Here is a 20,886-nt window from a genome sequence, read left to right as displayed (position 1 = left end):
AAGGATTCACAGAATCAGATCATGTGCTTCAAGTTACAGTATTGTTGCCATAGTCTCAATACTTCGCATATGTGCTGAAGTTTTCAATTGTTCACTCAGTGTAGCCACAGAGGCACTTTGATTTGATAAGGAAGTTTTTGTTTTTAGGAGTATTGTGATGAGGGCTGCCCCTCCCCACAGCCTGTCTGACTCACTGGACATTGCTGAACTGCTCCTGGGACAGTTCGCTGGATCCTTGAACCCCAATGTTACCCTTCAATACTACTTCTTGCCTGGCTTGAGTGTATCCACCAGAACAGGTATGATTCCAGCATCAACTCTATTGGGTTTTGACAAATTGTGCATTATGGTAATGTTCTGACTAAAGGTAAACTCTTGCAAGGAATGTTTTATATTACTGTAACCAGTTTAGAGTTAGAAGTATTTGATTTTGTGGTTTTGGACTACCAGATATAGAGGTTCCATTGAACAGGTGTGGAATGCACATGATTATGAAGTCTATGGAGAGTAGTGGAAGAGCAACGCTGGTCCTTAAGCATACAATTTAGCCATTTTTCCAACAGGCTCCCGATGTCAGAGGAGACAGATGATATATATATATATATATATATATATATATATATACATATGTTTGTGATCTCACCTGGCTTCCTCTTGATAGATTAACAGTATTCTATCCAAATTAAATTGATCAATTGTCTCAGACATATTTGTGTTATGCACCAGGTTGATAATGGATTTAACCATCACAGAGTGTGACAGGTCAGTGTAATGAAGTTATCTCATTAGATGAATAGCCAAAGTGGCTGGAATGTGTGGTGAATCCAATAGAGCCTTCTGTCCTGTCAAACTTAAGCCAAGTCATGAGACCTTAATGACGGCTAACTTGATTAAGGAGACAAGGCCTGTGACGTGACTGTTGTCTGTTTTGCATCAAGCCATCCCTTGATTTGGTCTTTGAGATGGTGATCTAAGGGAGTTTCGGAGGACTTATGGTCGATTTTATTCACAGGTTGTCTTGTTATTACTTTGATCCATATGGGTCTGAGCTGGACGCAATGCTGGAAAGAGTAGTTCAAGGAGGAGTTTTCCCTGACCAAACTCCACCTTTCGCTCTCTAGATCAGAGTTCCCGCTGCAGCCACAGGTGTTTATGGATAGACAGACAGATGTCAGTCATGCTGATCTACTGAGAATAATTTTCACTGACACGGAACCACCAGGCTCCTCTTTTTGTAGGCTTGGGGATTCTGAGCTTGTCCAAGGGCAACAGGTGTAGTCTTTGTATTTCAAATTAGACTACTGACTCTGTCCTCTTGTCCCTCTCTCCCAAAGTGGGGCATAGCCCCTTGGGTCTGTTTGCTGTACAGGGTCTTCATGTTGCTCTACATCCTGATTTGGTGTATGTACTCTGGCCTGCTGTTCTCCAATCTCAAGTGGCTTCTTCAGCCACCTGACCTACTGCCTGATGGTCATCTACCACCTGGTTGCTTCCTGTAACATGGCCTGTGCCACAGTCCTAGTCAGGTGCCACTGCAGGGACCAAAGAAAGACCTGCTCTGGAGGTAGGATGCTCACAGACAGAAATGTGATGATAATAAGATGGCTGCCCATGCTGCTTTTTGTTTTAAGTTAAAGTTGAATTTCTTGATTGAATTGGTCTTTATCGAAACTAATGAATTGACTGATATCTGCACTTCATTCTTAGGGGACCAAACTAGAGAGCGTGGAATCGGAGCAGAGCCCTTGGGTCCTTTCCCTCTCCCCTCTCTCCTCTTCATCTCCCCGAGACTGCAGTGGTTCCTCCACAGCCTGATGTGTGCCTTCTGCCTCGCTGTGCCCTTCCCCTACTGGAGCCTTGACTACCCCATGGAGCACCACCCTCTGTTCCCATTCAACCTCAACATGCATGTGGGAAATTCTGCCCAGGCCCTGCTAGACCTTCTCCTATCAGCAACGCCCATCTACCTGGCCCACTACCTCTATCAGCTCCTCATTGGCTGCCTTTACATCCTGTTTGCTGTGGTCTACTGGCTGGCAGGCCAAACCAACCTTAGTGGAAAGCCCTACATTTACAAGGTACTGGACTTTGGAGGGTGCCCCTTGGTGGCCACTCTGTGTGTGCTTTGCTTTGTTCTGGTCTGCTTTCCCCTCTGTCACTTCCTGGTGTGGAATGTGCAACTGCTGAGGAGGCAGCTGGTGGGCAGGGTAAGGGGAGAGAGGCCGGGGCTGTGCAGAGAGGCTTGGTGGTGGGGGGAGCGTGCGGCCCGTGCCGGTCTCCCTCTTGGACCCATTCTCCTCAGTGTTAACCCCCAGGAGGAGAGGAGAGGTCTGTGGCGATGGGGCCACTCAGTCCCTACTCTCATCCACCACCAGTCATTTCTACAGTGCTGTCACTGTCTACCTCTGAGGTCCAGTCTGAACTAACAGAGATTGATGCCATATTGTTTTACATGTTCTGCATAATGTCATCCATCTGTGTTGTCCGGTCCCTGTCAGGCCAACTAATACAATGCTGCACAGATCTTCTCTTCACTTTGTAGTGTGTGGTGTTATAGTTGCCTGATCCAAGACGTAACATCACAGTGGCCAAACTATGTTAGTCTTTGTATCACCAGGGGGCAGTAACAGTATTCGTTGCTTTGATCACCGTGTTCAGCCTTGGTCATTTCACATAGTAAGCTGGCTAATTTATTGATCCTACATGATTAACACTGAGATTCTAGAGTAGGCTCAAGTTGGGAATGGGAGTAACAAGTCAGTAATAACATGCTGGTTTTAGGGTTGTTGTTTTTCTGAATATTGTACAAGTTTGTTAAGTTGCATATTTTATTGAAACTACAAAACTGTGGATGGATCCTACTTGCAGAATACACAGGCCACGGTTGTCCTGTCCATCCTCACACAAAGCAAATAAAACAGCTGCACATGAAGTCTAAAATATGAATGAGGCTTATGTGAGCAGACTGGTGTGCCAATGAGAGCAATGAAGAAAATATATGGTAATTTGACATTAAGAAAATTGTGGCACTTGCTCTACCTGTTTAAAATAATTGTTGTGGTAGTTGAAGAAGTTATTCAAGTTTTTTTACTTAAACAAAACAAACAAAGCAGTTAAAATATAGTGAAAGTTAAATGTAAAATAATTGGTCTGATTACTTTGATATACTACTATATCAACCTTATTACTTTGGATAGAAGGGAAAGTTAGATCACACATTTCATCAGAAATAACTACACTCGGACTACTACATTTTTTTTATACTCTCCTACTAAAATACCACAGTATATGACAACGTAATAATAGAGCACAGAAGACAATGAGGCATTGTTGAAGTTTTAAACAAGTTTTTACAACTTATTTTGATGACAGAGCGATCAGTGGGAAGAGGGCCGGAAAGGGGTAACCCCTTTCCTCAGAGCACCTATGCTTCCAGGGGGGACACTCAAGTTAACTGAGCATAGCATATAAAGGGTCCGTTGTAGTTTTTTTTTAAATGTCATTTTCTCCGTTTCTCCTCCAGGTATGTTTTTTTCCCGTTTTTTTCAGGTTTTCTCTCAAAATCACACTTTTAATAGGAAAACAACAATACTTAAACTACATCAGGATACTACTTTTGAGGTCTGGAAATGTTTTATGAATGTAGATTTTTGGGTGTAGTTACCCTTTAATGCAGCTGAGCACCTGCAAGAGACCATTGTTAGCGATGTTTCTGTAGCGCTCATGTGATTGCAGAGTTTGCTAAACAATTGGCCACTGTATTGATGCAAATAATCATGATATTATTCTGTTAGGTAGGCATGGTCTACTTTGTAGTTAACATTTAATTGAGGAGGTTTTGGGAAAGCCTTCCCATCTCTACCAGAAGAAGGTTATCGTTAGCATCATCGCCAACGGCGACATAAAGTGTAGACATACAGTACGCGCGCGGACCGCGCACACACACACAAGTTTAATACGTTTAGTATTGGAAATTAGTTGCGCTATGAAGACAGCTCCCTCCAAGGCATGTGTTGCTAGGCAACCCCCCTGCAATTACCTGGGCAGTCCTGCTCCCTCGATGGCTAATACCAGTGTGAAAAACGTGTTAATTTAGCAGACACTCTTATCCAGGGTTAAGTGCCTTGCTCAAGGGGCACATCAACAGATTTTTCACCTAGTTGGCTCAGAGATTCAAATCGGTCACCTTTCAGTTAGTGGCCCAATGCTCTTAACCGCTAGGCTACCTGCCGCCTAACAAAAGTTTGTGGTAATGTTGTTAGACAAAGCAAGGAAAGTGAACTTCAAAACATGATGTAGTTTTATTGGAATCTGCAGCTGTTGTTGGTAACTAATGAATCTGCTAGCTTCTGACATGATTTACTGCATCTTTAATGGCAGCAGTTGATAGATTACTACAACGGCTCTACCTCTTGAATGGTAGAAGCTATTCCTGTTCTGAGAATTAAAGTACGGATTTCATGCGTTCAAAGTTTTTGGTAAAGTGGTCAAAGTAGCTGATTTGTGTCAAAAGTTACGTTGTTTACAGTAAATAGAATATAATGTTGGGAGTCATGTGTTCACAATGGCCCTTTAGAATTCTGAGGAAATCCCATGAAAGTGGATGGAGGACAAAAAGAAGTTAAAAAAAGCTTAATAGTTTTTTTTAAACTATAAAATATATCAAAATGTTGTATACAAGCATACTATTTCAGAACAATCTGCACATTTTAAAGTTTGAATGACGTTTCTAGCTTAAACAGTGTAGGAAGAGTAGTGTTCCAAAGAAAAATAATATGAAGTATGATGAAGATTTAGAATGGGACATTTGCTTCGCAAGTCCAATTAAATACAGGCAACCACTCCCCAATTCCTTATCCGTTTGTCACATAAAGAACGGACACATTACATTATAGCCAAAATGTACCATACTCATATTAGTATACCATCAGTTGGAGGTAAGAGCACTACAACACACATTTCTATCCCCCAGCACTTGGGGACTGGTAGTACTGGTAGTAGCCCAGTCTCCCTCCTGAATTGGGTGGATTAGTGTAAAGTGGTGGCAAGTCGTGACATCCCAAGTTCTTCACTGTAACTCGGCTTTTAAGGGACAGCACAAATAATGGTTTATTCGAGCCTGTTTCATTTACTTATCAAAGATGAGGATAATAGCTCAGGGAAATTCCTGCTGCTTTCATACAATCACATCGGGTGGTGTGTGACCGGATTGGCCTGCAGCCCAAGCTGGCCCCAAGTCTCCTCTCTGATTGACAGCGTGACAGCCAGGCCTCCGCAGATTAAGTGACATTAAGGCAGTACAGTGACAGCCAGCTTTCATCTCCTTGTTGATTAATACCACAGCGACAAAATGAGAGAGGTCTATTCCATCTGCAGACGGTAAATGGGAACATTTTGGCAGTTGTCATCTTAGTACAACTGATTGGGGACTTGCTGGAATGCATCATATCAGTTTTCAAGGAGTTTAATTTAACACAATAGCCACATGGGTGTAGATTTGAAGTCTGAAGAAAGGGTTAAATGTGATGCTATCTTTACTGACATTTTGCCTTAGTACATATTCTTCGATTTTTCCCAGATTTCCAGAGCATGATCTGTGATCTTCCAGACAGAGGGTTTTGACCATTATAAATGGAGGTATATCTTATTCTGCCACCAGACCAGACACAACTGTCACCTCGTGTCAGGGTCCGGTCACACTCCACAAGCTCAAGCGCCCGTCATCCCAGCTGTCCCACTGAATACCATGCTGTGTAGTAGGTGAGTCGTGACTTGCATATTGTAGTGGGCCAGGCTATGAATGGACATATTTCAGTCACCCTGCTGTATTTCCATAACAACCACTACAAGGGGCCAGAGTGTTTTAGAGGGGATTACATATACAAATTTCTAATGTCCATTTTTCTAATGACTTCTGATCCTATAGCAGATTTGTACTATAGTGAAAGTTGTCAAGGCAGATAGAAGCCATTGGCAGTGTCTCTCAGGAAAGCACTCCTTGACTAATATACAGTATGCATTTATTCAGTTTAGTTCCTAAACACTGAGCCAACTATCTTGAATAAAACTCATTCTCTGTCATTCAAATTTACATTCAAAGTTCTGCATGAAAGGATTTCTCCAGTTGGCTATTCTTGGATCTGTAATTGTAATGTGGGGATGTGCACTAGAAGAGTGAAAGCGTAGGTTTGTTTTAGGGCATGAGGGTCTGCATTAAAATCACATCAGTGTTACAGTTTAAATTAAGGTTAGCACAAAGAACGTCACCTTGTGATACTAAATCAACCTTCCAGACTACCCATGACTCCATTCCCGCAACATGAACATGTAAGAAGCATATTTGATACACTTCACCTGCAGTAATAACCTTCCAGTCATGTCACCTAATTAACCCTTAGTAATTGCAAGGACTTTGTCTTGATTTGTTGTGAAGTTGAGAATGTTGACAAATCAGACAGGCGTTATCCCGTGTCCTCTGGCGACCCTGCTGAGTGTCTTGGTGAGACTCCTCTGGATCCTCTGGCCCTGTTTCCACTTGGACAACATGAGGCCCAGCTATGGAGGGGCTCTGGGTTTTGTGGTAAAGGGCAGGGTGCCACTGCTGGTCAGTGGAACTTTCCCATCTTTGTCTTATGGTCAACATAACTGTGTCGTCTTTCAGCAGCTTGATAGAGAATAGTTTTTCCTCAATATTTTAGAGATGTGTCATTTCTCCCCAGTATTTACTTCCTCTATTTTAATTAAGACATATTTTCCACAATGCCGATTACCAATTACAAGCTGGTCTTTTGTGAACATTTGACCATTTAAATATGTATTCTGGCTAGTACAGTACCGTCAGTGTCATATATCAGAAGTAAAGTAACGGCAAAGTAAATACATGAACAAGATGTCCTTCTCTGATTGTGGTAAACCTGTTAAGTAATGTTCACCTTTCAGAATATACTGTAGTTTTTGTCCTCATTTTACTGGAGACATTTTGAAACCCATTTTCTTCCCTCCTAACAAAAAGCCATGGCATTTTCTCAACTTCGTATCTGAGATTACTTTAATGATCTCTAAGACAACTAAGACCACATTTCAGTTAGAATTACAGTTGACTCCTGTGAGGTGATCATTGGATAAGTGCAAAGATAAATGAGAAAAAAAACTAAATGTAATTAGATTAGTCTTTAATGCTTCCCACAGTATATCACTTTATCACTGAAATAGCCATGCATGATTCAGCGGGTGAGCCTTTAATAAGTGTAATTGAGAGATTATGTGAGGCATGTTCTCATTACACTACTATTTATTATCAAATTATACCCTATTATGAATCGTAATAAAACTGGACTTTGTGTGATTAAATGAGAGTGCCATGGGCTACTCTACTGCAGCATGTTATGTACTGATTGGCGTATGTTGACTGTAACAGTCTTCATAGCCACTATTGTTCCTTTTAACATCAGCGCACTATTTCCACTATTGTTCCTTTTAACATCAGCGCACTATTTCCACTATTGTCTCTGATTGTTTACGAACAACAGTCCCATTAACGGTGGCGGTCCACACCAAACTAAATCAAAGACTCTCTTTGTGCAATGACAGATCCATTTCCAAGCCATTACAGTATGTGGACTGAATGACCAGGTTTACAGTTAAAATGAGTTTGACGTAGTTGGAGATTGCAGCTTGTGTGTCTGTCATTCATGGCCAGCCCGAGGATTGCGCTGTGTCCCGTAGTTTCCCAGCAGTCCCGCTGCTGCCCGCGTCAGTTGTTTTTGGCAAGGATGAGATGAGCATGCAGTCTGCAGAAATTCTAATATGGTGTAATTGCAGACTGCAGTTCTGGGCGTTTCTTGATGTGGGTGTTCCCTGGTATCAGGAAATGGCCAATGATGCATGCCATTGGTCAGTTCCAGTGTTAGGAGACGGATCGTTTCTCGACACAGATGATTTGTTTCCATAGTAGATTACCAGGAACAATGCCTGAGAGGGAATTTTAAATCCATGGGGCACACTAGCATTGCTTTCGATCCCTAATAAAATAAAGTAGATTGGTCCTACTACTGTTCAGATGTACAAAAATGTATCTGAAATGTAGCCGTACACATCAACAACTGTCGTTTTATAGAATAACACAGGAAAGATATGCACCCCACCATGACAAGTGTATTCGAGGTGCATCCGTAGCTGCCGTAGGCCGACGCATAATTTGTACCTATCAACACGCATGAATCAGCTTGACAGAATGAGCACCACGAGGCTACCAAAGATTCTTACAGGCTTCATCGCTTTAACTTCAATCCTTTGAACTGTAGGCTACATTGCTTTCGAATTTGTGACACTACGCAATGAGTGTAACCAAGCCGCCACTTTCTGTGTGACACACACACACACACACACACACACACACACACACACACACACACACACACACACACACACACACACACACACACACACGCAAGTATGACTTTTACAGTAGCAACTAATGTGTATGGCAAATAACAGAGTGAACGTTTGCCTACTTCTTTTAGTAGGTTACACATGGTATTGGTCCTACTACTGCGACATTCAAAATGTAAAAAAATCTAGGCCTTTCTGAAGTGAAGCCATATACACAACAAATGTAATTTTGCACACAAGAAAGCACACGGTGTGCACACGGAAGAGAAGCCCCACAAAGACTGGTAGCCCAAGATGCGCTCATTAAAATAGCACATACCATAACCATTGATTCAGGACCATGCACAGAAGTCTACCACCAGTCAGCATGATGAAAGGGTAACGTTAAATGCTCTGTCAATTTCAGCACCACCAAAGTGGACAGCCAGGACAACAGGAGCACTGTGCCAATAAGCTACATTGGTCATTGGTCCCTCTACCCATCAAATAACACATCTGTATATCTATCAATTGCAATTAGTCCCGCAAAAGCAAGACATTAAGAATCACAGATCAATATTAAAGATGCATTGAAGTAAAAAGTAAAGGCCTAAACTTTACATGACATAAATAATTTAGCCAAACAACCAGTAGGCTCACAGGAGGGAAAACCAATGAATGAATCATTTTGGAACAACGGCGAGTGCCATAAAGGTTGTGGCTTACCATTTAGAAGAGTTGCAGCCTCCTCGATGCTGTGTTGAACCTCATGAGAAGTTTCTGATTCCCTTCCTTTTCCTGGCGAAATGTACTTGTCAGGTCCCTCTCAAATGCCAGCTGGGTTTTTCGTTGTAACATAGTCTTTGTTCAGAGTTTATGTTCACTGAATATGTTCTTCATGGTGGAGAACACATTTTTGCACATTGCTGAAGATGCCCCAATTTTTTTGTTGTTGCATGTTTCAGTTCCAATAGCATAGTCGGCATTACTGACAACGGCTGTATCTTTGAAGAACACTGAGTGAGGACCATTTGTTGTTGATATGGTTGCGATTTCACTTCCCAAGAATATGCGAGCCACAATAAACTCTGCTTCCACTGGTTCAGTTTTGGTTAGATTCAACCAGTTGTCAGGTGCTAGTGGCTGAGGTAACGGAGGTGCAGGTGCTTGTTGTGATGTTACTCTCCTGCTGCTGGTCCTAGGCCCTGGCTCTTCTCCATCTTGTTGGTCAGAAGGTGGCGTGGGGGATGGGCCGGTATTACATTTGATGATAGGCTACTCAACCTTGGGGATTTGGCCTGCAGGCTGGTCGGTGAGCTTGGCATCACTCTCAACATGGTGCTCCTCAGTTTTTTGTCTCTTGGCAGTGCCCAGACATGTTTGGATATCAATGCTGATAAAAGCGTAGCCAACTAGCTATATTTATTCAGTGTGCTGCTACTAAAACTTAACAAAGCTACTAGCTAGACTGTTATTAACTGTAGGCCTAGCTGTCTGCAAAAGTGAAACACATTTTCCACTCTCTGTGAGAGAAAAAAAAACTGCTCTGGGATCCAATGAGCTTCCTAGGCAAGGTAATGAAGGCGGTACCTTATTACATTGCATGGCTAGGTGCCAAATTAGAATGCAATTTTGGATTTGAACTACTAAATATTACATTATTACATCCCCCCTTCCTCACCCTTCCTCAGATCATGAGCGCACACACGGCATATAGCCTCTGTCCTGGTCTGTGCTACTGGCAGGCCCGGAAGTGCTACATTGGCAAAACCGGCCAGGGTAATTCATATGCCATTTGTATGTTTATGGGGAATCAAAAGAGCCGGCCCTGCAGGTTAGGATAATTACCGAGCTAGGTGAATTAGCGTCGCAAGTTAGGAGACTAAGGTTAAGTAAATGGTTAGTGTCAGGCTTAGCTACAATACTACAGTTGAAACAACTGTTGTCCCCGACAGGATAGCAACGACCAGGGACCAATGGTGAGCTTCAATTGGTGTAAGTTGACATAAAGAAACACCGATATCACAAAACGCCCCTAATTACGGTCTGCAATTGCCCTTCTCAAAAATTCCACTCGTATTGCCCACACTGCACAAAAAAAGTTGACCTTACCAAGATATCTCTTACCATTATAATGCATTGACTTGACGTCCAATATCAATTATCACTGGCAGATAATTTTGCTCTCTTTAACATAAAGGAGGCTTGAAACAAGTCAGAATACCTTAAAACAATACAAATGATCTTGATGCATTTTCTGGGTGATCGAGATCAAAACAAGTAACTGTAACAAATAAATATAACTTCATTGTCTCAATACCATCCTTAAAATTGTAGGTAAGATTCAGTTTTTTTTGCAGTGCACTGTGCTCCAACCCGTTCGTTCATAAGCAGAATGTGAGGAACTCGCTGAGAGAAGCTCCAGCATAGTGGGATCAGTGAAGGCTTACCATAGGGAGGTCAATGAGTTCTGCAGTCCACTTGTCTAGGGACAGATCCCTGCATTTGCTAGTACAAGATAGATCGCTTGAGGTCTTCATCATATACTTCAGAAGACTTCTACTGCATCAACACAAACATACTTCAGATGACCATCCTGAACAGGACAGAAGATTCTTCACATCAAAGCCTGATCTAATAGAAATATCTTGAGGATTTGTGAAATTGTGGTGTCTGGTATGTCTTTGAGCCTTGATCTCTTTCAAACATCGATGTTTAATTTCAGTTCCACCCCCACCTTCCTCTCTCTTGGAGCCTCGTCCCTCTGTGTCTGGGGCTCTCATGGAGAGGCACCTGGTGTCTCCCTTCGCGGAATTCCTCCTGCAGAGAGGAACAATGCTCAGGGGTTCTTTGTTTCCAGCAGAGCGTCTGTGCACCACGGCACAGGTTCTCTAATGGGGGGGGGTCCGGGTGTGTGTTTATGTGTGTGTGTTTGTGTGCGAGAGGGGGTGCTCTGTGAAGTTGTCCTGTGAACTTTCACTGTCGCTTGAAGTCTTGAGGAAATAACAAACAACACTTCAGTGGTATGACAGATGTCTCCTGTTGATGAACACTTCAGAGACTCGCTGATTACACCAGTTGGCTGTACAGCAGCATTATGTAACAGCCACAAATGCTGCATGTCAATTTAAACTGCTGCTGTCTATTGGTGCCACTCCAATAGATCGCCTGGATGATTCAGTTGCCCATGCTAGTATGACAGTTATTTTACCAGAAATGAGCCCAGCTGACTTTTTGGCTGAGATCTCAGACACTGTAGTGAATCAGGTAGTTGGGGGTTTTGAGGGCATCTGACTAAACTAAAATCCTCCAGTAATCACTGCCTGTGTGTGTCTCTGTGTTTGTGTTTGATTGTCACCGCCACAGAGTTTGAAAGTTCACACCATATCAACCTCTGGATGATGACACGGCCTTCACTGATCTTGCACTGATGATGTCAGTCATGCCACTGCTGCAAATACACACAGGCAATATGTGTGTTTGTTTGTGAGAAAACATGCACGAAGCACAGTGAACATTTGAGGACACTTGCTCTAAAGTGGTCCTCAAAATACAAAACCACCATTCACAGTCGGCAACATAGTGCTGTGGAAACACCCTGTGGATATTCTTGAAATGCACAACTATTACAGCTGTGCTCCAGTTTTATTCTTGATGACTCAGATGACTTTACATTCCCACACTGATTGCTCAAATGTCGGGAATGAAAATGATGTGAGATGTTATCTCGACATGCTTCGTTTTAATCTCTATTCCTAGAACAAATCAAAGTGCTAGTCGGGAGGGAGTTTACCTAGAGCAACTCATGTTAGATGTTCTACATACTGCAGTCTCACTGAGCTCCTTTGAGACCAAATTTGGCTTGATTATTAAAATCACTAAGACGATGGAAATTAAATGGGAATCCAGCCAGTGTTGCAATGGAATTTAGTGAGGGATTTACGCAAGGCTGCCTCACTTGAGGAAAACAGGAGACCTTGACGAGCAGATCAGAACCAGATGGGGCCTCCGATACAGTAGACTCTTCATGGTGTATGCTTCTATGCCAACTGGGAATATCAGAAGCTTTAGAGTGGTTTGTCAATCATATTTATAGTTGATAGTGGTCATATACTGTCCATCATAAATGTACTTTGCCTCTTAGGGTCACCATATTACACCCCCCATGCCACCAGATTAAGAGAGATCACTAACTGGTCTGCATGGACCAACAGGGCAACCAACCACAGTGGGTCAATGACAGTTAAGGGATGACTGAGTCTGTAAAGGCACCATCGCGGAGATGTAATCACAGAATGTCATGAAACAGAATAAACACATAAAGGTTTGACTTTCAACATTTGATTTCTAAGTAGAAAAGCTTTTTGATTATTCCATGTAATGACCCTGGCCAACAGAGTCAGCATTCGAGGTACTTTCTTCAGACACCTATATGACTCATCCTCATTCCCGCAGGCAGTGTGTCAAGTGTCATCAGTGTTAGCGCCTCTGATATCCAGCACCTGTCACAAGCCTTTGGTGATTCACTGGAACAACTGCTGACTCTCTATAGCATTACACATTATTATTATATCATGATCTACTCCCTCATTTCAGTAAAGAAATACATTTGCACACTCATTTCTAAAATATTCCCTCTGTTATTTGTGAGGTGCCTACTATAAACAGGAAGAAGTGCTGATGTTTCACTGTATAGTGACGTCAAACATTACTCACAATATGGTGAGTCTCTCTCATTCATATGGCCTGTTGTTTATGAAAACAAAGTGAATGGCAATCATCCCCCGACAGACAAAACCAGGGGGGCCTGAAACATTGACCTTAATTGGGTTTGATCGTAACATTTCCCAACATAACTCAGCCAATTGATTGGGTGTAGTGATCTGTGAGGGCATCCTTTTCTTTCTCTGGCCCCATTATGTGCTGAAGGTAGAGGGTTTCTAGGCCCTGTGTTCATGTCCATCTCCATAGGCCACAGACACACAGGCTTGACTGGACATGCAGACGCAGCCCAAACAGACTAAGGGCCGTTTTGATGTTGTCATTGCACAAGACAGCCTGCCAAAGGTCTCTTCTTGAGGTATTTGCCCTTTCAAATCCTAAACAATGGACCGGCGCTGTCATATGAGCTTTTCAGTAAAGAATATCATGGGAACATCTGATATGCAATTGAGCTACTCTAATTAGGTAAACAGGAATAGTATACCTCATTTTGCCAAATTGGTTATCATTTAAAATGTCACTATTTTGTAAACATTAGACTTGGACCAATCCAGTTAGGGAAATTCAATGGTGGTTTGAATATGGTTTGAATAATCTCATCCACCAGCTAGCTAAATTAACCCAGCACATCCAATAGCTCTCGGTCTCTCTCTGTCTTTCTCTGTCTCTCTCTGTCTATATGCAGTAGTGATTGAGCCTCGGGATGAGGTTATGGCTTGGAAAGCGATTAATACATTAGCCATGGATATAGTAGCCCCTCAAAATGTTATACATCAGGGATTTTTCATAATGATGTAAACCCTAACTTTTGTGCTTGTAGAGTCTGTCTGCAGTAGTATCACCTTGTGAAGGAGACAGCTGTGAAGTCACGCACAGCAGGAGAAACCAGGAGAGCAGGCATGTACACACACACACTTGGATGATTCTGCTGGAAGGAAATATCCACACCTTCAAGGACCAGTTACCAGGTGTCCCCTTCCTTGTTCCTGTCTGATTTATCTTTCTTCATTTCCTGATAAGACAAATAAAAGCGACAACCAGGGTATCTATTGTGTGAGTATATTTCAAGTGTCCAAATGTAGGCTAAAGGTCGAACAGTTCCCAATGGATACAACATCTCTCTAATGAGAGACAGAACTGTGTCACAGTGTACATCTGCTCTGGTTCTCCGCTGACCTTTGAGCTGTGCATGCTGCCTGCGCCTCCATGGCCCTTCCTCACTAGGTAATCAATCCCCACCGGGCCCCCTTGGAACAGCTGCTAGGCTTCTAGATTCCAGAGGTGAAATGTCTCCTGCACTCCACACTAGGCCTGCAGTCCTCTGACGACTTCAAAGGCGATGGAGTGGCCCATCCATATAGAAGAGACACCACAGGAATAAAGGTTGTTTGAGCATGGTATTTGTAGGCTATGTGTAGTGCACGAGCGAGTAAAATATCGCAGCTGTAATTCTGGTGTCCATAGAGTCATGTGTATCCTATACCTGTGATGATGAGTCTGTGAGCCTTTGTAGATAAATGCCAGAGCATCACAATCCTCATCCTATTCATAAGCTGACAGTCAATGACTCAGAAATGGTGTGTGTAAAAAAAGAGAAACTTGAAACCTGCTTCTGCATGGCATCACTGTGGAAGCTGCTTCAAAGCAGGTCACTGCAAGTGGCGACTCATTTTGCCTTAAACAGGAATGAAAGGGCCAAATAAACGACAATACTTTAAAGAAAACACTGTCTATTTTGTGTGATATGCTCCCTTCCATATTATTGGGTAAATTGTCTATGCTCTATGATAGTTATTTAATCATTCATCTTTTGTCTTAAGTCTACACGTTGAGAAAATATAAATGTTTGTTTAATACCAAACAATCATAACAAATATGGTGCTACATGCAACAGGCAATCATTGATATAATGATTTCTGCATAGTTTATTCAACGTGAAATTAAAGTGAAGAACGAAGAAATGTAAGCTGCCATGTAACATGTAATTTTGTTGCGCTCCAAGAGAGCGCGTGCCGCGTGAAAAAACGCTCCACGCGCGCTCTGGAACCGCACAATAGAACCAATTGATTGGAGGTTGCATGCAGTAGGCGGAACCTGGACACACTCAACATCCCACATTCAATAGATTATGAGCTACATTTTTATAGTGAACACATTACATTTACACACCAATTGAGAAGGAGCGCACACGGATCTCATAAAATATTGATTGCCGTATAACAGGTAACGGAGTGAAGAGCCACAAGACAAAGAAAAAACGGCAAAGAAGCAGATGCAAGATTCGTGTGGAGATATTCGGACTGAGTACATTGGCACACTAGTTATCTCTGGTAAGAGTATTATTCACCGTCAATATTCAGTGCAATGTCTTTACATAGTCGGCTTTCATCCCTTCATTCCCTTTGTGGTCGACTGAAACCATATCCAATATGGCTATCAGACAGTTTTATAGAATAGTGTTGCCATCAAGAGTCATGGCATGCATTGTAGCTCGAATAAAAATAATACTGTGAATTTATTTCGGAAATTTAAGACAGCCTATCTTCTCGAGTTAATTTCTCATAAAGAATACTGTTACATTATAGTTGCGTTGTTACATTATTGTTAAATTGGTGTTATATATGACTGAAGTAACGGGTCTCTGAGCGCTGATCCAGTTGATAACTTGAACTGCACTCTGGTCTGGTCATACCTTGGTCATCTACAATTTCACAAAGTAATTTAAGTTTAAAAAAATGTTACTGGTCCTCTAGAGTAGGCTAGACTATACTCACCGTCAGTTTATGTTACTATCCAGCATGTGGTGTATTTGCCACAGTTCTTCAACATCTCTATAGATTCTTGGGCATTCTTATTAATATGTTATCCCCTTTTCGCTTAACACTCAAACGTGGCATATATACTACACTGAACAAAAATATAAACATAACATGTAAAGTGTTGGTCCCATGTTTCATGAGCTGAAATAAAATATCCCAGAAATGTTTCATACGCACAAAAAGCGTATTTCTCTCACATTTTCTGCACAAATTTGTTTACATCTCTGTTAGTGAGCATTTCTTCTTTGCCAAGATAATCCACCCACCTGACAAGTGTGGCATATCAGAAGCTGATTAAACAGCAGGATCATTACACAGGTGCACCTTGTGCTGGGGTTAATAACATTGCAGTTTTGTCACACAACACAATGCACAGATCAAGTTTTGAGGGCGTATGCAATTGGCATGCTGACTGCAGGAATGCCCACCAGAGCTGTTGTCAGATCATTTTATGTTCATTTCTCTACCATAAGCTGACTCCAATGTTGTTTTAGGCATTTGGCAGTACGTCCAACCGGCCTCACAACTGCAAACCATGTGTATGGCATTGTGTGGGTGAGTGGTTTGCTGATGTCAACGTTGTAAACAGTCTGCCCCATGGTGGAGGTGGGGTTATGGTATGGGCAGGCATAAGCTATGGACAACGAACACAATTGCATTTTATCGAAGGCAATTTAAATGCACAGAGATACACTGACGAGATCCTGAGCTCCATTGCTGTGCCGTTCATCTGCCCGCAATCACCTCATGTTTCAGTATGAACATATCATGCACAACCCCATGTCGCAAGGATCTGTACACAATTCCTGAAAGCTGAACATTTCCATAGTCCTTCATGGCCTGCATAGTCACCAGACATGTCACCCATTGAGCCTGTTTGGGATGCTCTGGATCGACGTGTACGACAGTGTGTTCCAGTTCCCACTAAAATATCCAGCAACTTCGCACAGGCATTGAAGATGAGTGGGACAACATTCCACAGGCCACAACCAACAGCCTGATCAACTGAATGTGAAGGAGATGTGTCGCTGCATGAGGCAAATGGTGGTCACACCAGATACTGACTGGTTTTCTGATCCAATAGATGCATATTTGCATTCCCAGTCATGTGAAATCCATATATTAGGGCCTAATGAATTTATTTTAATTGACACATTTCCTTATATGAACTGTAACTCAGTAAAATCTTTGAAATTGTTGCATGTTGCGTTTATATTTTTGTTCAGTAAATCATAGGCCTAACTGTATTATCATATAGGCTAGTCCAATATTGTTTTCATTTGCCCTTTGAAAATCATGCCCCTTTAGTTCCAAATGCCTCAAGTGACAAAGGCTATAGTGCATTTAGAAGCAAGTTTTTATCTAGTATTTTGGGTTGTTGTATGTAGGCCTACACCCCCACGCACTAACTCTGTGTCACTCTGCACTAGACAGGTAACAAGCATTCCTAGAGACACCTGGGTTGCTGAGAATCTGCAGAGTGCAGAGCCCTTTCTGTGGGCTATTTGTAGGGAGGGCAGCAGTTGAGACTATTGTGTCTGCCGGAGCTGACAGGAGGGAGCAGGTGAGATTTCCTGTTCTGTCAGCCTGTCAGGACTGTACTGTTGATATATTGAATGAGCGCTGGCCTGTCAGTGAGTCGTGCTCTGGCTCACTCTCTCCCTTCAAACCTCCACCCCCACTCCAGAGCACTGGTTCACAGTTAGATTGGACTGATGCTCCAGCCGGAGCTGTGTGCTCTGAACTGCAGAATCACACAAGTGTGTTTAATGGAAGGTATTTTTTGAGTGAGTGTAACTTAGCATATATTTTTATCGTAGACTTATGGGTTGAGATTTGTTTTTCATCCTTTGAGTGTCATGTCTGACTGAACATGACTCTGTGTATCTCAGCAATACAGGCAGCAGTCAGTGGGTTTGTTCAGAGCTAGCGAGAGAGATATGTGTAATCGTTTTCTCATTGAGCCATTATCCATGTGAAATTACTCTTGGCCGACGAGTTCTTTTCATCTTATTTGATATACAGTACCAGTCAAAAGTTTGGATACACCTACTCATTCCACAGAGTTTTTATTTATTTCTACTATTTTCTACATTCTACATCAAAACTATGAAATAACACAACCAAAAAGTGTTAAACAAATCAAAATATATTTTATATTTGAGATTCTTCAAAGTAGCCACCCTTTGCCTTGATGACAACTTTGCCCACTTTGCATTCTCTCAACCAGCTTCATGAGATAGTCACCTGGAATACATTAACAGGTGTGCCTTGTTAATTTGTGGAATTGTTTTCCTTAATGCGATTGAACCAATCAGTTGTGTTGTGACAAGGTAGGGGTGGTATACAGTCAATAGCCCTATTTGGTCAGTCAATGCGGACAATTTCAAGAACTTTTAAAGATTATTCAAGTGCAGTCGCAAACAAACATCAAGCGCTATGATGAAACTGGCTCTCATGAGGACCGCCACAGGAAAGGAAGACCCAGAGTTACCTCTGCTGCAGAGGATAAGTTAATTAGAGTTAACTGCACCTCAGAAATTGCAACCCAAATATATGCTTCACAGACTTCAAGTAACAGACATCTCAACATCAACTGTTCAAAGACAGCGTGACTCAGGCCTTCATGGTCGAATTGCTGAAAACAAACTACTAAAGAACATCAATAAGAAGAGACTTGTTTGGTCCAAGAAAAATGAGCAATGGACATTAGATCGGTGGAAATCTGTCCTTTGTTCTGATGAATCCAAATGAGATATTTGGTTCCAACCACCGTGTCTTTGTGAGACGCAGAGTAGGTGAACGGGTGATCTCTGCATGTGTGGTTTTCACCCTGAAATATGGTGGTGGTGTGATGGTGCTTTGCTGGTGACACTGATTTATTTAGAATTCAAGGAACACTTAACCAGCATGGCTACCACAGCATTCCTGAGAAATACACCATCCCATCTGGTTTGTGCTTAGTGGGACTATCATTTGTTTTTCAAACAGGACAATGACCCAACACTAAGGGCTATTTGAACAAGGAGAGTGACGGAGTGCTGCATCAGATGACCTGGCCTCCACAATCACCCGACCTCAACCCAATTGAGATGGTTTGGGATGAGTTGGATGGCAGTGTGAAGGAAAAGCAGCCTAGTGCTCAACATATGTGGGAACTCCTTCAAGACTGTTGGAAAAACATTCCAGGTGAAGCTGGTTAAGAGAATGCCAAGTGTACAAAGCTTTCATTAAGGTTAAGGGTGACTACTTCGAAGAATCTAAAATATATTTTGATTTGTTTAACACTTTTCTTTGGTTACTACATGATTCCATAGTTTTGATATATTCACAACTATTATACAATGTTGAAAATAGTAAAAAATTAAGAAAAACGCTAGAATAAGTAAGTGTCCAAACGTTTGACTGGTACTGTATGTGAAAACATACAAATTTGACATTTTAAAAACAGTGATTTTCAAGAAGATTCGCAGTGACATGGCCAGCAAGAAAATACCCTCCCCATGACTAGAAACTTGATGCAAGTTTTGAAAATCACAGTTTCTTACTTTTAATCCTACCCTGTGATGTCAGAAGAATTTATTTAGTACCCTTATGTTTAATAAGATAATAGAAACATACTGTTTTCACATGTAAACACTGGTATGGTGCTGGAGATAATGAATTAGAGGTTGAAAAGTGGCATAATTGCCCCGTAGAAAAGGAGGACTGTATTAAGGAGGGTTTGACTAGTTCAGAGTTCGAAGTGCCACATTGGCGCAGCGAGAAGAATGCAGATGAAAGGAGATGAAGCAGGAATCCAAATAGTAGGGTTTTATTGCACACAAACACAGGAGCACATGGGGAAAGGTGGTCAGATGTGGTTTAGGAGGGAAATACAAGAGGGAGATACAAACACATGTTAACATACACGCATGACTGTCACGTGCAAAAGGGATAAATAATAAATGCATCCCACATGCTGAACTGACAGGAAATTGTACTAAGTAATTTGGCAGCGGAATATAAACTTTAACATCAACTAAAAATGATCTGAATGTTAACAGTTATACATATTCTTTAATAATGAAAGGTACTCACTTCTCAGTCACGAGCACACACACACAACATAGAAAGGAAAACAAGTTGGCTGCCCCATGTATTCATCAACAGGAATTAGAACGACTGGAGGGAGGAACTGCTGCTTAAATGGTCAAGGGTGTTAATGAGCAGAGTGGAGTCAGGATAGATGAGTGGCAAAGGAGGTGCATGGCCAGAGTAGAGTTAAAACCTGGTTTCTGTCTTGAGCCTTTGTAACATGCCCTTTAAGTCCATTTGGTTTGTGCTGTTCATGTAATCATGTAATCCGACATTACAGCTCCTTGTATCATCTTCTCTATGGTGTGTGAGAGTCAATGGCCTGGTAAGTAGGTAGAGTGGTTCACTTTATTCCTACATTATTGGATCAAAGAATATGATCCATTTGTAATATATACCCCTCCTGCCTACAGGTATTGCTTTACCTCGGCTGGAATGACAAGTCAACGTGAAGTGAATTAGATTTTACATTTTTGAACTCACAATGCATTGAGGGAAGACTAAGCTCCCCTGCAGAGATTTGAGCCCCAGAGTCTTTTTTGACGCTGTGATTTGCTGTCACTCTGAAATAATGAAATTATGGGACATCAACTTCAACCACTTGTTTTTTTGCACTCAACACTTTCACCTTAATATGATGGTTACTTGTAGCTAAGTCAGAAATGTGTGTTTGAAATGACATTGGACAGCTTTACGATTGATGTGGTTATTACATGTCTTATAACATCATTCACTTTTGTTTCCCCACATAGCTGAATCCAGCCACTGCTTACTATGTGCTCCTGTTCAACACAATTTCAAAGTATATCAGAATGATAAGGAACACCTCAGGGCAATAACCTAGTATGTATGATCAGACACAGTAGTCCAGATGCATTGGAGAAATCCTCAGGCATGA

General features: G+C 41.9%; 2 protein-coding genes across 3 annotated transcripts in view; both read left to right on the top strand.

The window, feature by feature from the left end:
* Nucleotides 1-86: 86 nt before the first annotated feature.
* LOC118388608 (uncharacterized) lies at nt 87-2,989 on the top strand. Its single transcript, XM_035777832.1, has 3 exons — nt 87-299; nt 1,335-1,564; nt 1,708-2,989. The coding sequence occupies exons 2-3, from the start codon at nt 1,468-1,470 to the stop codon at nt 2,424-2,426; spliced, it is 816 nt and encodes a 271-aa protein (XP_035633725.1). The 5' UTR covers nt 87-299; nt 1,335-1,467; the 3' UTR covers nt 2,427-2,989.
* Nucleotides 2,990-15,147: 12,158 nt separating this feature from the next.
* LOC118388606 (sodium-coupled neutral amino acid transporter 3-like) overlaps nt 15,148-20,886 on the top strand; it is a 75,402-nt gene continuing 69,663 nt past the window's right edge. Inside the window, exon 1 of one of the 2 annotated variants that reach the window (XM_035777829.2) lies at nt 15,148-15,422. The gene's annotated coding sequence lies outside the window, so the exon portion shown is untranslated. The remainder of the gene's footprint in view (nt 15,423-20,886) is intronic. The other variant, XM_035777830.2, reaches the window with a different exon arrangement.

The sequence above is a fragment of the Oncorhynchus keta genome, chromosome 10, assembly GCF_023373465.1.
Source record: "Oncorhynchus keta strain PuntledgeMale-10-30-2019 chromosome 10, Oket_V2, whole genome shotgun sequence".
NCBI lineage: Eukaryota > Metazoa > Chordata > Actinopteri > Salmoniformes > Salmonidae > Oncorhynchus > Oncorhynchus keta.
The sequence above is the reverse complement of the archived record's forward strand: the minus strand, read 5'-3'. Positions and strand labels throughout refer to the sequence as shown.